This window comes from Oncorhynchus keta, chromosome 14 (genome assembly GCF_023373465.1).
Source record: "Oncorhynchus keta strain PuntledgeMale-10-30-2019 chromosome 14, Oket_V2, whole genome shotgun sequence".
Lineage (NCBI taxonomy): Eukaryota > Metazoa > Chordata > Actinopteri > Salmoniformes > Salmonidae > Oncorhynchus > Oncorhynchus keta.
The window spans coordinates 40503581-40519686 of record NC_068434.1 but is presented as its reverse complement, the minus strand read 5'-3'; the positions used below and the strand labels follow the sequence as shown (position 1 = coordinate 40519686).

The 16106-nt window shown below is 43.4% G+C and overlaps 1 protein-coding gene across 2 annotated transcripts in view; it reads left to right on the top strand.

Moving 5' to 3' along the window:
- Positions 1 to 16106, top strand: part of zmat4a (zinc finger, matrin-type 4a) — a 151579-nt gene that overhangs the window by 105648 nt on the left and 29825 nt on the right. For both annotated transcript variants that reach the window (XM_052461771.1, XM_052461770.1), the window contains one exon: positions 2091 to 2312. In XM_052461771.1, the coding sequence (XP_052317731.1) occupies positions 2091 to 2312 (222 nt within the window). The remainder of the gene's footprint in view (positions 1 to 2090; positions 2313 to 16106) is intronic.

Here is a 16106-nt window from a genome sequence, read left to right as displayed (position 1 = left end):
ACGGCTGCTCCAGTGTCCATTTGCATCCCTACTGCTTTTCCATCCAGTAGCGGAGTCACCCAGTATCCATGTCCAAGATTCGTCCCCTTCAGACAGGTTATCACTTTGTTCATCCTCTGTGTGATTTTATGCACTTTCTTTTTGTACTTCCTGAAGTCGCTTTTCCTTTGTTTCGGTACTTTTGTTTGATTGTGTATTTTTGTTTTCAAATACACGTTTTTACATGCACAAACACTCCTCTGCTTGGTGACCTTTCTTTGCCATTTCCATTGACGTACTCACTTCTATTGCACTCTGCAATGTTAAGTTGCTCTCAATCAAAAGGCGTTTCTGAATTTCCTCGCTGCGCATTCCACACACTAACCTATCACGTATATTGTCACTCAGTGATCGCCCAAATTCACAGTGTTTGTTTAACTGTTTCCATACTGCCACAAATTATGAGATTGACTCCCCCTCCTCTTGATTTCTCGTAATGAAATCTGAATCTCTCTGCGATGATCAGTAGTTTGGGAGAATAATGTTTTAAGGGAGCCACAATTTCATCATATGATTTATCACCAGGGTTTTCCTCCCATACCAGTCAAAGATGTTGGCACAACTGCTCATTCTTTCATTTCTCTTCAGTCAAAATGTTCTGTGTAAGAACTCCATTGTTCCAACCAGTGCAGACATTTTCAGTTTTTTTTTTGTTGCTTCTCACACTTTTTAGATGGTCCCTCACTCCCTGACTTTTTTTTCTTCTTCTTTTCTCCCACAGCAAAACTCTTCTTCTCCCTCCAGGCTAGCTACTGTAGCATCACTCTTGACGGGCTTGCGCCATGTTTTCTTTGCGTCTTTCTACAGCAATTATTTGTTGTTGTTTTTTTACCGAGACTTTCTACTGAAAATAATGAACACCAATGTGAGAACGTTTCTTCCTCGTCGCCAATTTTGTTTACTAGCACATTGCATTACTTATGCAACTAATATAAGGACAGGACGTGAAACAGAAGTAGAAAATAGGGGCTTTGTTTAACGCATTTCACAGAACAAAACACTCCAAGCATTCAAATGTACGTAAGCAGGGGGTGGGGGGTGTTTCAATTGCCCTAAAAGGAGAAACTAGAATCTCAACACACGAGGGACGCACTTCTCTTAGATTATGTGAAAGGAAGCTGAAAGACACAATTAGAGACAATATATGTTACGAATCAGCATGTCTGTTTGAGTAACACTAAAAGAAAAGAGGGAAAATGCTTTGTCATATTTATGAAAATTATATCTCTTCTTGAAATGAATGTTTGTGGTTCTCCTTTGTTCCCTGGCTCTAATAACACCATCATCATTATCATCCCCCACAAATGATATACATTTCACACTCTTTGATTTTCAACTCCTACAGCCACTTAATTCCATGCTGTCATCCTCTTTTCTGCTGCAGCCATTAATTGCCTGAATTATATGCTGTCTAAACCAACGACTTTGTTATCAACTCATATGTGCCTTTAAGGCCTATAAGTGACAAAACAGTGAGAAATATAACAGTGTGATTGTAGCCACTCCAGATCAAAAGCTTTTTCCGACACCACCTTTTCTATTGTTTTCAGTGCCCCAGTTTTTAACTTCCTGATACTATATTTAAACAGCTGGTAGTTTATAGTATCAAAGGGGTCTTTGAGTGCTACTTTGTTAAGCTACTATTCTATAGGAATGCTACCAGTTCTATACTGCAGTGTACATATCCATGACCCGCCAGTCTTCATTGTAAAAGTTCTGACTTGAAGATGAGCATGATTTGCTATACTGTAGCATATCATGATTAACAGCATGGCTAAAGAACATGGTGCTGACATTTGAATAGGAATAGCCAGAGCCAAAGTGATCAGCGCTCATTTCATGCCTCACATTTTGCCTCCTGGCAAGAAAGCTTGTTCCTTTACCAACCTTTGTTTTCTTCCTTAAGTTTTGTTCCTAAGCCTTTTTTTAGCTGACGGCTCAAAAAAACAACAACATCAGTCTGTGTTTTGGTCTAGAGAGTGTTGTCAAACAGCAGAGCAATGTTGATGTGAACTCCCCTGTTTGCGTTTCCTGTTTTTCTGTCCAATCAGAGGCTCCGCCCAGTCCCGTGAAAAGCTCCCCAGAAACGACCCCATTGACCTCTCCTCGGCAGCGCAGGGACTCGGACCGCTACTGCCAGCTATGCAACGCCTGGTTCAACAATCCGGGCATGGCACAGCAGCACTATGACGGCAAGAAGCACAAGAAAAACGCAGCTCGTGCCGACCTCCTGGAACAGCTGGGCAAGACCCTGGACATGGGAGAGATGAAAGGTACAGAACAGAACAGGGAAGGCCTGAGGCAGACCAGATAACCTGGCAGAGACTCTCTCTCTCTCACACATGCGTACACACACACACGTAGCACAGATAACCATCCAGCTCACTGCCTCCTCCCCTCACCCCTACTCCATAACAGCCAGGATTGTTAGTTACTGTTGCCTCTGTGTGTAGTAACATTATATAAGTGTATGTGTAGTAACATTGTTATATGTAATAACACAGGAAGAGATGACAAGGTGTTATGTAAGAAGATAAGACACTGTCTGCTAGTGATAGGGGGGGGGAAATCGAGACAGTTACATAGCGGATATTATTTTTGACGATATATCGTATCTTATCGTTTTGACAACTTTGCAGTATTATTTTTGTGCTATTTGGCTGCATCTGCACCAAAACTCCAGTATTTTTTCTTCATATCTTGTTCTCCATCTTATTTTTGAATAGGGAGCCGGGTCTCCAGTGTGGCACAACGCAGTGTTGCAGCATCATTTCAGCCTGGGGTTCAATCACCGGCCGTGACCGGGTGTCCCAAAGGGCGGTGCACAATTGGCCCAGCATCGTCCTGGTTAGGGGAGGGTTTGGCCGTCGGGCTATACTCGAATCATCACGTTCCTCCACCCTGACTTCGGTCGTCAGTAGAACAGTATTTCCTCCAACACATTGGTGCAGCTGGCTTCCGGGTTAAGCGAGCGGGTGTTAAGAAGCGCGGCTTGACAGGTCATCTTTCGTAGGACGGATGACTCGACCTTCGCCTGTTGAGGAGTTGCAGTGATGAGACAAGATCTTAATCACAAAATTGGGGAGAAAAGGGGGTAAAAATGACTAAAATAATAATAAAATAAAATTGGAAGCCAATTTGTTTTCAGCTCTTTTATTTCCATAATTTTTGAAAACTCGTTTTCTCATGGCTCGCTTTTGTCCCTCTGCAGCAGACATTTGGTGAGCAATATATTTATATCATCGAAGTGCAATAAAATCACATTATCGAATCGTAATACAGATAGAATCATGAGATTTGCAATTTGCAGTATTGTGATAATATCGTATTGTGAGGTCCCTGGCGATTCCCAGCCCTACTGTCTACTAGAGTTCATCCAGTATGAAGACATATGCATGTACACTACTGTTTTTCGCAGTATGAGGTGTTTAAAGCCTTGGAAGTAGGCCTAGGGGAAATACAAGACACAAATGAACTCTTTCCAGCTTTGTATTCCTCATGTAATAGATAATATATCAGTATCAGCTAAATTTAATGCAAAACTACTTTTGGAAAACCTGACTCACCATTTGTGATACCCATATCTTGAGATAGCACAGCATATGTCAAGATGGGGTCAATATGTAATATATATTTGTTTGTACACTTCATGGCATTTGTTACGCTCTTTAGTATGGCATTATCCGTTATTAAATGGGGGGGCTAAGGAGGTCCACTTTCCTCTGATGTTAATGTGAGACTTCTATTTCTCTGGCTATGTTGCATGCATCCCTCTTGACTTGGCTAGTGTCTGCTTCTACGCCAACCAGAGAGAGCTACAGTGGAGAGGCTCAGCGTCTCTTAAGTACCAGGACACGACAAACCTATTTCGGGCTGTTAATTTTGGAGTGGGGAGGGGGAATGGTGCCCTCTTTCTCTCTTATTGTCTCCTACCCGCAATATGTCAATAACAATTACAGAGTATTATTCCAGCATGCTGCTGCAGTGCTGTGGGACCCAGGGGGTTGTAAAGTTAAGTAGTGCATGAGCAGACATAATGTGGGATGTCTCTTTGGTCATGTCTGATTGGAGATGTAGCTTAGCCTCCTTCACTCCTGGTCTTATTTAGGTTGGCTCTGCGTTTGCCGGGGACCTGCACTGTGCCATCCAATCAGTGAGATGTACTGTATGTCTCTTCAGTCACATCTGATTGGAGATGTACTCTAGGCCTGGTTGATACTTATGGCTGATTGGTTGGCTCTGCTTTGTAAGGGACGAATGGGGAGGCACCGTGCTGCCGAGTCACATCTGTTTGAAGATAAAGCCTAGTCCAAGTCCTACTCCTAACTCCCAGACTGGTTATTTCTACTTAGGGCTGGTTGATGGGCTCTGCATTGCCAGCGATGAATTGGGAGGCTTCACCTGCACCTTCTCAGGGATAGCTGCATTTCTTTAGGAAGGTTTTCCTTGTAATTACTGTGACCTGTGGTTGTCTTAGCTACCTTAGTTGAATGCACTGACTAACTGGCCTAAATGTAAAATGCACTGTGTTGTCCAATCACTGAGATGAATGAGTGGAGGAATGTACACACTTCTTACAATTTTATTCCATGTTTCACATGTGCCACATTTCCTTTAAGGATTTACCCCAGTGTTTTACCCAAAAGCTCAGACTTTCCGTTTCCTATCGATGCGGGCTGGCACCCGTATCTCACTGGGCCATGGCTCCAGCAAACCTGCTCTAACTGGGAGCCAAGGCAACGCACTGGGTACTTATCAGCTTGCATTTACATAACAATGGCTAGGTGTGAACTTGAACACCTTCTAACAAACCAACAGTCTTGAATGATGCGGAGGTTGTTGGTTCTGCTCGCCACAAGTCTTTAGAGTCACTCTCCTGACAGAAACACAATAACACTCGACCTACTTTAACATAAAACACTGGCGGCTCACTGGTGTGGGGGTAAGTCTCAATGGAGAAGCACCAATATAGTACTTTGTCATCATGTATTATCATATTATGCCCTGTTTGGGGTCATTTAAAGTTATTGATGGAGATTCATGAATATTCACGCTTGATGTTAACTTGAGTCTTTGCCGACTCGACACTTTGAACTGCGTGATCGTTTCAAGTTAAGTATAATGCCTCGTACTTCCCCTAAAACAGTGCTCGTTTTTCAGACGGTCCCGCCCCTGAATAACTCTTGAATGCTTCCTCCCAGACAGGCTCCGCTTATGGACTGAGGACTTGCCTATTCTCTGTGAAAGAGAATAGATGAGCCATAACTCAAAGCCAGAGTGTTTCGCCAACGTCACTATAGTCATAATGGGTGGCTGGAAATGGAAGCATGGAGATGCAGTATTCAGCACTCACAGTCTAATGAGCGTTTCTCTCCGGCGATTATCAATTAGTAATGAAGTGGCAAATCATCCTAACAGGCAGGACTAGCATTGTGTGGATGGGGATGGAGAGGGAAAGGGAAAGGGGAGCAGGAGCAGCCAGGGCACAGTGCAGCGGGCAGGGATGGGCTGGGCTGCTTAATTCATAGGCCTGCCAGTACAGCTCTGCAGTCCTATCTTTCACACAAAGAGTTACTACCTAGAGCACTTCTACTATTTCCTCTTTTCTCTCTGTCTCTGTGACCCCGGCCTGCAACCGAATGAAATAGCACTTCTATTTTATTTATTTTTCTCAGTCCTTCTTCATTTTTGTCCTGTTCTTGCGCACTCTGTTCTCTGATGTTGGATGGCTATTAAACAAACCGCTGTAGATGGATATCTGGTGGTTCTGACTGAAGGTTTTCAAGCAGGTGATGAAATATTCCTTGAATAACTATTGAGAGGTGATTTTCATTTGAGAGATTCCTGTACAATTGGCTGATGGTTATACAGCAGAGTAGTGGTGTTGTTTCTGAGAAGGGAGTGTGTGAGAGCATTCTGCCGTGTATATATTCTGTGTCCCAAATGGCACCTTATTCCCTTTATAGTGCACTACTTTTGACCGGCCCATTAGTACTCTGCGCTGTGTACTGTAAAGGAGGACCCTCCAGGAGAGGACCTGCCCACCTCCCACACTCCTCCATCTGTGCTCCCATTTCACCCTCTGTTTGTTACCCATCCTAAACCCTACTAACCTCACTCTATGATCCTCTGGGTTCAGCCATGTGCTCTGGGTTTCAGATTTCCCTACAGAGCTGAGACTTCATGGAGCTTTGTAGAGCTACGCTAGCTACTGCACTGCCTGCCTCTAAAGCAGGGATTAATCCCCCCCAACAACAGAAAATACTGTTAGAATAGTAGAATACACAAGGTGCAAATTCGAAAACATTGGTTGTGCATCAGAAGTTTTTCCTCATGTTATGTACGTCACTGATAGTAGGTCAATTAGCCCATGTCAGCTAACATTTTTTAGATTGATAAGTTAGTTTTGCGGCCAGCTATCTAAACTTGTTATGATGGTCGAATTACATGCTGTGGGGCCGCCATTGATTTTGTTAGTCAGTCTCACTCATATTATATTATATTATACTCACATAATATTAAAAATGGCAAACGTTTATCTCCACCCTATGGCAAAATTTGTAGAATTACAGCAAATTTGTTATAAAAGTGCAAAATCTTCTCTCCGCCCCATGGCAAAATGTGTAGAATTGCAGCAAACTTGCTTTAAAACGTAAAAACATTCTCTCCGCTTCCAAGAGTGGGGCCACTAAAATGTTTTACCCGTCAATGTTGCCCACCCCTTTTCTAAAGGATGTGTGTAAATGTTTCATAGCTAACTACCTGTAAACACTATACAGCACCATTAAGTAGTCTAGGCTATAGCATACATAGGAGTTTGTGTAATCTGTATGTTTCATAACTAGCTATACCTGCATACGAGGACCTCTGCTCCACTAGGAGCTGAAAGGAATAACTATACCTGCATACGAGGACCTCTGCTCCACTAGGAGCTGAAAGGAATAACTATACCTGCATACGAGGACCTCTGCTCCACCAGGAGCTGAAAGGAATAACTATACCTGCATACGAGGACCTCTGCTCCACTAGGAGCTGAAAGGAATAACTATACCTGCATACGAGGACCTCTGCTCCACTAGGAGCTGAAAGGAATAACTATACCTGCATACGAGGACCTCTGCTCCACTAGGAGCTGAAAGGAATAACTATACCTGCATACGAGGACCTCTGCTCCACTAGGAGCTGAAAGGAATAACTATACCTGCATACGAGGACCTCTGCTCCACTAGGAGCTGAAAGGAATAACTATACCTGCATACGAGGACCTCAAAGTGGTCTATAGCATAGGGACATGTTATCTAATTGTGCTGTACAGTGTGGAGTGTAAACTTGACTGTATAGGACATCAGCGTATTGATTGTATAATGTCAAGGATTTAACCTTTTAGAGGACTTGACAAGGTAGAACCTATTGACTCATTGAGTGCATCCCAAATGGGATCCTATTCCCCATATAGTGCACTACTTTTGACCAGAGACGTATGGACCCTGTCTGAAAGTAGTGTGCACTATATAGGGAATAGGGTGCAAAAATACACATCTCCGTATATCAAGTAATGTAGGGAAAATGTCAACAAGATCCAAGACAGTCCAACCTATTCCAGTTAGTTCATGATGTACAATAGGCAACTTTCCCCCTGAATTCCTGCAGTCTATTTTAGGGAATGCCCATGGTGCTCTTTTTCTTTATGAAGTCATTTTTGGAAGATACAGAAGATGATGAATGGTGCGAGTCGCATTCCAGAACAGGTTTCCCTGGATAAAGAGCAGCAACTCTTCTTATTGTTATTATTATAATCCGAAACATAAATATAGATTGTACATATAAGTTATTATTTTCCTTCTAAGAAAGAACTACTTCTTTCTTATCATTCTTACTATTATCATATAACATGTTTAAATAGCTTTGGGTTATGGAGGAGGTGCATTAGCTACATTCAATCTGAATATAATACTGTTTGTTGCTGTGAGATTCTGTGCCCGAAGTGTTGGACCACTGACTGAGTCTGAGAGACATTGTTCTATCTAGACTGGAGCACTGCAGTCATTTATAACAAGAGAAAGCGAGTAGAGGAGAGTGTGCCATTTTCTTCTTTCCAGTGCACAGGCAGATAATGGCAGTTCTCCTGGGGGCTTCCTCAGTGTAAGCTTGCTAACGCTGTGGACTGATGACACACATAGAATTGCTCTTGCTTTTATCTTCTATCTTTTTTTTTCTCCCTCCATCCACACTCATCATGTCACTGAGTGTGTGTCTCCCGAATGGCACCCTATTCCCTATTTAGTGCACCACTTTTGAACAGGACCTATAAAAGTAGTGCACTATATAGGGAATAGGGGTACTATTTCAGACACATCCTGAGACTGCACTGCAACCCAGACCATTTTGTTGTAACTAACACTGTGTGTAAGGAGATTTAATCTTCTCTATGTCTCGTTTGCGTAGTCTATAACAGAACTGCTTACTGAGCAGAGAGGAGGACTGGACTGGTTTATCATGGTGATGCTAGGCCCTTAGCTTTGTCTGTCATAGAACCAATACTCATCCAAATGAAAAATAGGGGAGAACCAATACTCATCCAAATGAAAAATAGGGGCCAGCACTCACTTGATTAATTTGAAGTTGAAGTTTGTTATGCTTTTAATATTCTTTAAAAAGAAAAGACAAACCTGCACACTGCTCTTCCTAGTATTAAAGTTCTTTATTAAGCTTTATGTATCAGCCTCAAGGCCTTCTTCAGAGCTTTGGTTTGAGTGTTTGTAATTTCTACCTACAATTGAATTTCAAAGTTTACATACACCTTAGCCAAATACATTTAAACTCAGTTTTTCGCAATTCCTTAGGTTACTTAGGAACACCACTTTATTTTAAGAATGTGCTTTAAGAATTCAGCTTTTATTTCTTTCATCATATTCCTAGTGGGTCAGAAGTTTACATGCACTCTATTCGTATTCCACAAGATTCCAACAATAAGTTGGGTGAATTTTGGCCCATTCCTCCTGACAGAGCTGGTGTAACAGTCAGGTTTGTAGGCATCCTCGCTTGCACACACTTTTTCAGTTCTGGCCACAAATCTTCAATGGGATTGAGGTCAGGGCTTTGTGATGGACTCTCCAATACCTTGACTTTGTTGCCCTTAAGACATTTTGCAACAACTTTGGAAGTATGCTTGGGGTCATGGTCCATTTAGAAGACCCATTTGCGCCCAAGCTTTAACTTCCTGGATGATGTCTTGAGATGTTGCTTCAATATATCCACATCATTTTCTGTCCTCATGATGCCATCTATTTTGTGAAGTGCATCAGTCCCTACTGCAGCAAAGCAATCCCACAGCATGATGCTGCCACCCCCGTGCTTCACGGTTGGGATTGTGTTCTTTGGCTTGCAAGCCTCCCCTTTTCCTCCAAACATAACGATGGTCATTATGGCCAAACAGTTATACTTTTGTTACATCAGACCAGAGGACATTTCTCCAAAAAGTACAATCTTTTTCCCCATACCAGTTGCAAACCGTAGTCTGGCTTTTTTATGGCGGTTTTGGAGCAGTGGCTTCTTCTTTGCTGAGCGGCCTTTCAGGTTATGTCGATATAGGACTCGTTTTACTGTGGATATAGATACTTTTGTGCCTGTTTCCTCCAGCATCTTCACAAAGTCCTTTGCTGTTGTACTGGGATTGATTTGCACTTACCGCACCAAAGTACTTCATCTCTAGGAGACAGAACGCGTCTCCTTCCTGAGCGGTATGACGGCTGCGTGGTCCCATGGTGTTTATACTTGCGTACTATTGTTTGTACAGATGAACGTGATACCTTCAGGCATGTGGAAATAGCTCCCAAGGATGAACCAAACTTGTGGATGTCAAAAGAAAAATTCTGAGGTCTTGGCTGATTTCTTTTGATTTTCCCATGATGTCCAGCAAAGAGACACTGCATTTGAAGGTAGGCCTTGAAATACATCCACAGGTACACCTCCAATTGACTCAAATGATGTCAATTAGCCTATCAGAAGCTTCTAAATCCATGACATCATTTTCTGGAATTTTCCAAGCTGTTTAAAGGCACAGTCAACTCAGTGTATGTAAACTTCTGACCCACTGGAATTGTGATACAGTGAATTATAAGTGAAATAATCCATCTGTAAACAATTGTTGGAAAAGGGACTTATGTCATGCATAAAGTAGATGTCCTAACCGACTTGCCAAACTATAGTTCGTTAACAAGACAACTGCTGACAGCTACAGGGACATAAACACAAAAAATGCTGCTTGGAGACAAGTGTCCACGATAGTAGGATTGCCAGGTCAGTTTAGTAGTGAGCTTGTGCTAGATGTGGCTAGTTAGCATTAGCTAGCTAGCTAACCTAGCCAATGAGGTGTGTGTGAAAGAAATAGTCAAATAAATGATGCTCGTTACTACCCTTGATAGCTTTCCCAAATAATCATGTTTGAAAGAGTGTGAGTGTGTATGCTAGATAAAGAGTAATAGAAATGGTAGATACTACTGTACTCTGATAATTTGGTCAGATAACCATGTGTGTGTGTGTGTCTATGTGTACAGTAGGTGACATGTCCATGATAGCTATCTAATAACTATAGATATGCTAGGTAATGGTTTGGCTTATCATGTTCATGTCTATGTAGAAGAAGACTGTAGGAGGAAGTGGAGAGGACACAGGGACATGTATCAGAGAGAGAGAAGGGCAGAGAAAGATAAGAGGTCTGGTTCAGCAGCTTCAGGCCAGCATCCTTGGTGCTTCTGCCACATTCTTTCTTTTCTGGATCCATTTATTGTGCCTAGGGCAACGAGTGGCAATTTTACAGCCAGACCCTCTACTACGTCATCCACAAGTGTTGTCGCCACCGGTGCATCAAGACCCTCAACGTCACCTACAAATGCGACCATCACCTCCACCGGTGGAGTGAGACCCTCTACAACATCATCCATGAGTATGACCACCACCGGTGCAGCCATGGAAGATGATGAAATGGAGGAAGCACCTCTGGATCCAGGACCACCTGAGATTATTATGAACCTCACGGAAGTGACCACTGAGGACCTCGTTGAACAGGATGTGGCCGTGGAGAGAAACAGAGAGAAACGGAGAGGAACAACGTCACACCAAGCGTCATCGGAGGTACCAGCCCCCAGATCCACTCAACTCGTTTCAGGAGAGTCTCCTCCAAGCCGTCGAGAGGGATGCAGCCCAACCTGATGATCACAGGAAGGAGACCCTCTTTGCCATGAGCCTGGTGCCAACACTGAAGAGGCTGCCTCAGCAAAGAAAAGCAGCAGTCAAGGTTAAAATGTATCAGCTGCTTTTCGAAGCCGAGTTCAATGGTATGTTTTTTTTTCTCCACATCACAGGTAGTGTCATAAGTGTTGCGACAGTGAAGTAAAGTAGGTCATTTTTACAGTATAGTCATGTAGGTTAATTGGTATTTCAGATCAAAGTATTAATATGAAGCAAATGTATAGCTGTTGTTTCTGGGTTAGAAAATATCCTAAAACTGTTTGCTGTCGAAATATCTGCCTGTCATATTCATCTTTTGATCTGAAATACAATGATCTGAAATATAAATTCCATGAGTAAACAGCAAGTATTACTAACTTTAACACACTGTTCCTATATTTATGCCACTAATGACACTATACAAGCAGTATTTAGTTAACATAAATCTCACCTTTTATGGTGTCATATTATGTTAAGCTTGTATGTGTTGTTTTTCTCTTCCCTTCCAGAGATGGAGTCAATTTAACAGACAAGCTCACAGGAAGGACAGGAAGAGGAGAGGAGTTGCCGGGGCCGACCAGCCCACAGGAAGGACAGGAAGAGGAGAGGAGTTGCCGGGGCCGACCAGCCCACAGGAAGGACAGGAAGAGGAGAGGAGTTGCCGGGGCCGACCAGCCCACAGGAAGGACAGGAAGAGGAGAGGAGTTGCCGGGGCCGACCAGCCCACAGGAAGGACAGGAAGAGGAGAGGAGTTGCCGGGGCCGACCAGCCCACAGGAAGGACAGGAAGAGGAGAGGAGTTGCCGGGGCCGACCAGCCCACAGGAAGGACAGGAAGAGGAGAGGAGTTGCCGGGGCCGACCAGCCCACAGGAAGGACAGGAAGAGGAGAGGAGTTGCCGGGGCCGACCAGCCCACAGGAAGGACAGGAAGAGGAGAGGAGTTGCCGGGGCCGACCAGCCCACAGGAAGGACAGGAAGAGGAGAGGAGTTGCCGGGCCGACCAGCTCACAGGAAGGACAGGAAGAGGAGAGGAGTTGCCGGGGCCGACCAGCCCACAGGAAGAGGAGAGGAGTTGCCGGGGCCAACCAGCCCACAGGAAGGACAGGAAGAGGAGAGGAGTTGCCGGGGCCGACCAGCCCACAGTAAGGACAGGAAGAGGAGAGGAGTTGCCGGGGCTGACCAGCCCACAGGAAGGACAGGAAGAGGAGAGGAGTTGCCGGGGCTGACCAGCCCACAGGAAGGACAGGAAGAGGAGAGGAGTTGCCGGGGCCGACCAGCCCACAGGAAGGACAGGAAGAGGTGAGGAGTTGCCGGGGGCCGACCAGCCCACAGGAAGGACAGGAAGAGGAGAGGAGTTGCTGGGGCCGACCAGCCCACAGGAAGGACAGGAAGAGGAGAGGAGTTGCCGGGGCCGACCAGCCCACAGGAAGGACAGGAAGAGGAGAGGAGTTGCCGGGGCCGACCAGCCCACAGGAAGGACAGGAAGAGGAGAGGAGTTGCCGGGGCCGACCAGCCCACAGGAAGGACAGGAAGAGGAGAGGAGTTGTCTGGTTGTTGTTTTGACCTCCCTCATTGTACCTTTCTTTTCACACACGTCAGTTCCGTTTAAATTCAGTCAATTCATAAAGTCATTTGTTTATAAAGTCTTAGGAGAGCATTCATTATTAGTGTTACATAGATTTCAGAATTTGAAACTCATTTTGGAGGGAAATGATACTATGGCTATCACAATTCATGTGTGGATTTCATCGAATAAATAATATACTTGGCAAATAAATTAATTAAATATGTGAAGAAATTATGCAATCAAACTGTTTTTATGTAATCCCACATTTTTACTGAATATGTGTGCAAAAAAAAAAAATCTACATTCATATTTTGCTACTTTCTGTCAAGTCTACACATACAATTTGATGCATACGTTCGATAAATCAAACGTCCACACAGGACGCACTGCAACTGCCTCTGCCACGCAATGCTGCAAGGCAAATGCAGCGTTCCATTGGAAATGAATGTACTTCTGGTGTATCGAAACGCAATGACACAGTTGGTGTGTTTCGAAGCGTAAGGGCTTGTAAGCATTTCATTGTAAGGTCTACACCTGTAGTATTTGGAGCATGTGACAAATACAATTTGATACCATTCCCTTCACTCCATTCCAGACATTATCATAAGCTGACCTCCCCTCAGCAACGTCCACTGGTGTCTATATATGGATAAATACAGATTTTTCTTTGTTGATGACGTTTTTATCCTGCACTTTACCCAATGATTTATGAAAATGTACCTGCTTTTTTTTAAAGAACATTGTTATATTTGTTGACACATTTTTATTTTCCTTGACTCCAACCCTATTTGATGCACTGAATGGATGTGGGTGGAACAATGTCCACATATGGGTGCAAATTACAAACACGCGAACCAAATCTCTGGCGAAGGCCTTGAGGCCGATACGTAAAGCTTAATAAAGAACAGGAAGAGCAGGAAGAGCAGTGTGCGGGTTTCTCTTTTCTTTCTTGTTATTCACTTGTTATTATGCACCTGGAACAAATATAGTTCAGATGTGCGAGTGCCTTTCTGAACAATCTTTAACAAGCGACATATCCTAACAGAGCACACACTGCAAATGGCTTCTTGCAAACTTTCAATGAGCACGTTAAGTTAAGACCGAGTTGGACCCCGGTAAGACTAGCTGTCGTCATGGCATCAGCTAATGGGGATCCAAATGAAGAATAAAGACTAAAGAACATTCTCTCTCATCATCCTGAGAGAACCACTGCTGCCATGCCATCTCTCGTCCTCTCATCGTGTTTATAAATCATGTCCCTCCAGATCCCACGTCCAAGCAGCTGCATGCAGATCTAATGCACCACACCGGTGGTCACCACACCGGTGGTCACGAGTCATGACTGCAGTCAAATTCCACGTCATGGTAACTAGGCTTCTCCAAGCTCTGATGCTCCTGATGGTCATTAGCAGCGTACCAAACTTGCTAACTGTCTGGTACTCAGCGCTATATTGTCCCTCTAATTACTCTAACATCAATGTAAATGTCATCGAAAATCAAATAAAACACTTAATGAGAGCACGAGCTCATGTTGAGCAAAGTTTCAAAAGGCAACGCAATTGTGTGAGAAAACAGAGTTTTGGGCTCTATTAAAAAGAATGGATCCCATCAGCTTTCTAAAGGCTTACTATATTTTATTTATTTCTCAACTTTCCTAATATTAAGCACATTACTTCGCTTTACGACAGAAGTATAGCCTACCTGGCAGGCATGAAAATGAACCAAGGAAAATGTGTCCTCCAGCCTCTATTTAAGTGCATATATTACATGTATTTTTTCCCCCTGCCCCTGTTTTCCGAGACAGGTGCATGATAGTGGTCAATTTGAAATCAAAACTAATTCCAGACATATACAGTGGGGCAAAAAAGTATTTAGTCAGCCACCAATTGTGCACGTTCTCCCACTTAAAAAGATTAGAGAGGCCTGGGATATTTTATGAACTTATTTGCAAATGATGGTGGAAAATAAGTATTTGGTCAATAACTAAAGTTTATCTCAATACTTTGTTATATACCCTTTGTTGGCAATGACAGAGGTCAAATGGTTTCTGTAAGTCTTCACAAGGTTTTCACACACTGTTGCTGGTATTTTGGGCCATTCCTCCATGCAGATCTCCTCTAGAGCAGTGATGTTTTGGGGCTGTTGCTGGGCAACACGGACTTTCAACTCCCTCCAAAGATGTTCTATGGGGTTGAGATCTGGAGACTGGCTAGGCCACTCCAGGACCTTGAAATGCTTCTTACGAAGCCACTCCTTCGTTACCCGGGCGGTGTGTTTGGGATCATTGTCATGCTGAAAGACCCAGCCACGTTTCATCTTCAATGCCCTTGCTGATGGTAGGCTTTGTTACTTTGGTCCCAGCTCTCTGCAGGTCATTCACTAGGTCCCCCTGTGTGGTTCTGGGATTTTTTTCTCACCGTTCTTGTGATCATTTTGACCCCACGGGGTGAGATCTTAGGTGGAGCCCCAGATCGAGGGAGATTATCAGTGGTCTTGTATGTCTTCCATTTCCTAATAATTGCTCCCACAGTAAATTTCTTCAAACCAAGCTGCTTACCTATTGCAGATTCAGTCTTCCCAGCCTGGTGCAGGTCTATAATTTTGTTTCTGGTGTCCTTTGACAGCTCTTTGGTCTTGGCCATAGTGAAGTTTGGAGTGTGACTGTTTGAGGTTGTGGACAGGTGTCTTTTATACTGATAACAAGTTCAAACAGGTGCCATTAATACAGGTAACGAGTGGAGGACAGAGGAGCTTCTTAAAGATGAAAGTTACAGGTCTGTGAGAGCCAGAAATCTTGCTTGTTTGTAGGTGACCAAATACTTATTTTCCACCATCATTTGCAAATAAAGTCATTAAAAATCCTACAATGTGATTTTCTGGATTTTTTTTCTCATTTTGTCTGTCATAGTTGAAGTGTACCTATGATGAAAATTACAGGCCTCTCTCATCTTTTTAAGTGGGAGAACTTGCACAATTGGTGGCTGACTAAATACTTTTTTACCCCACTGTATTATTTAGTATATGTAAAGACAAGATTCAATTACAAATAGTCTGATGGGTGAATGTGAATGATGCCCAGCTTGTGCACTCAGGCAAGAAACAGCACATGCCTTTTTGTCTCTCGAATTTTTCAAATCATAGTCGCACACCTCATGTAGCCTACCCCTTAGGCCTATATGTTTTAATACGGTTTGTATCACACCTAAAGAGGCCAAATAACATCTTAGAATTAATCCGCTTTACAATCGGTGTGGAGCCTAATTGACATACAT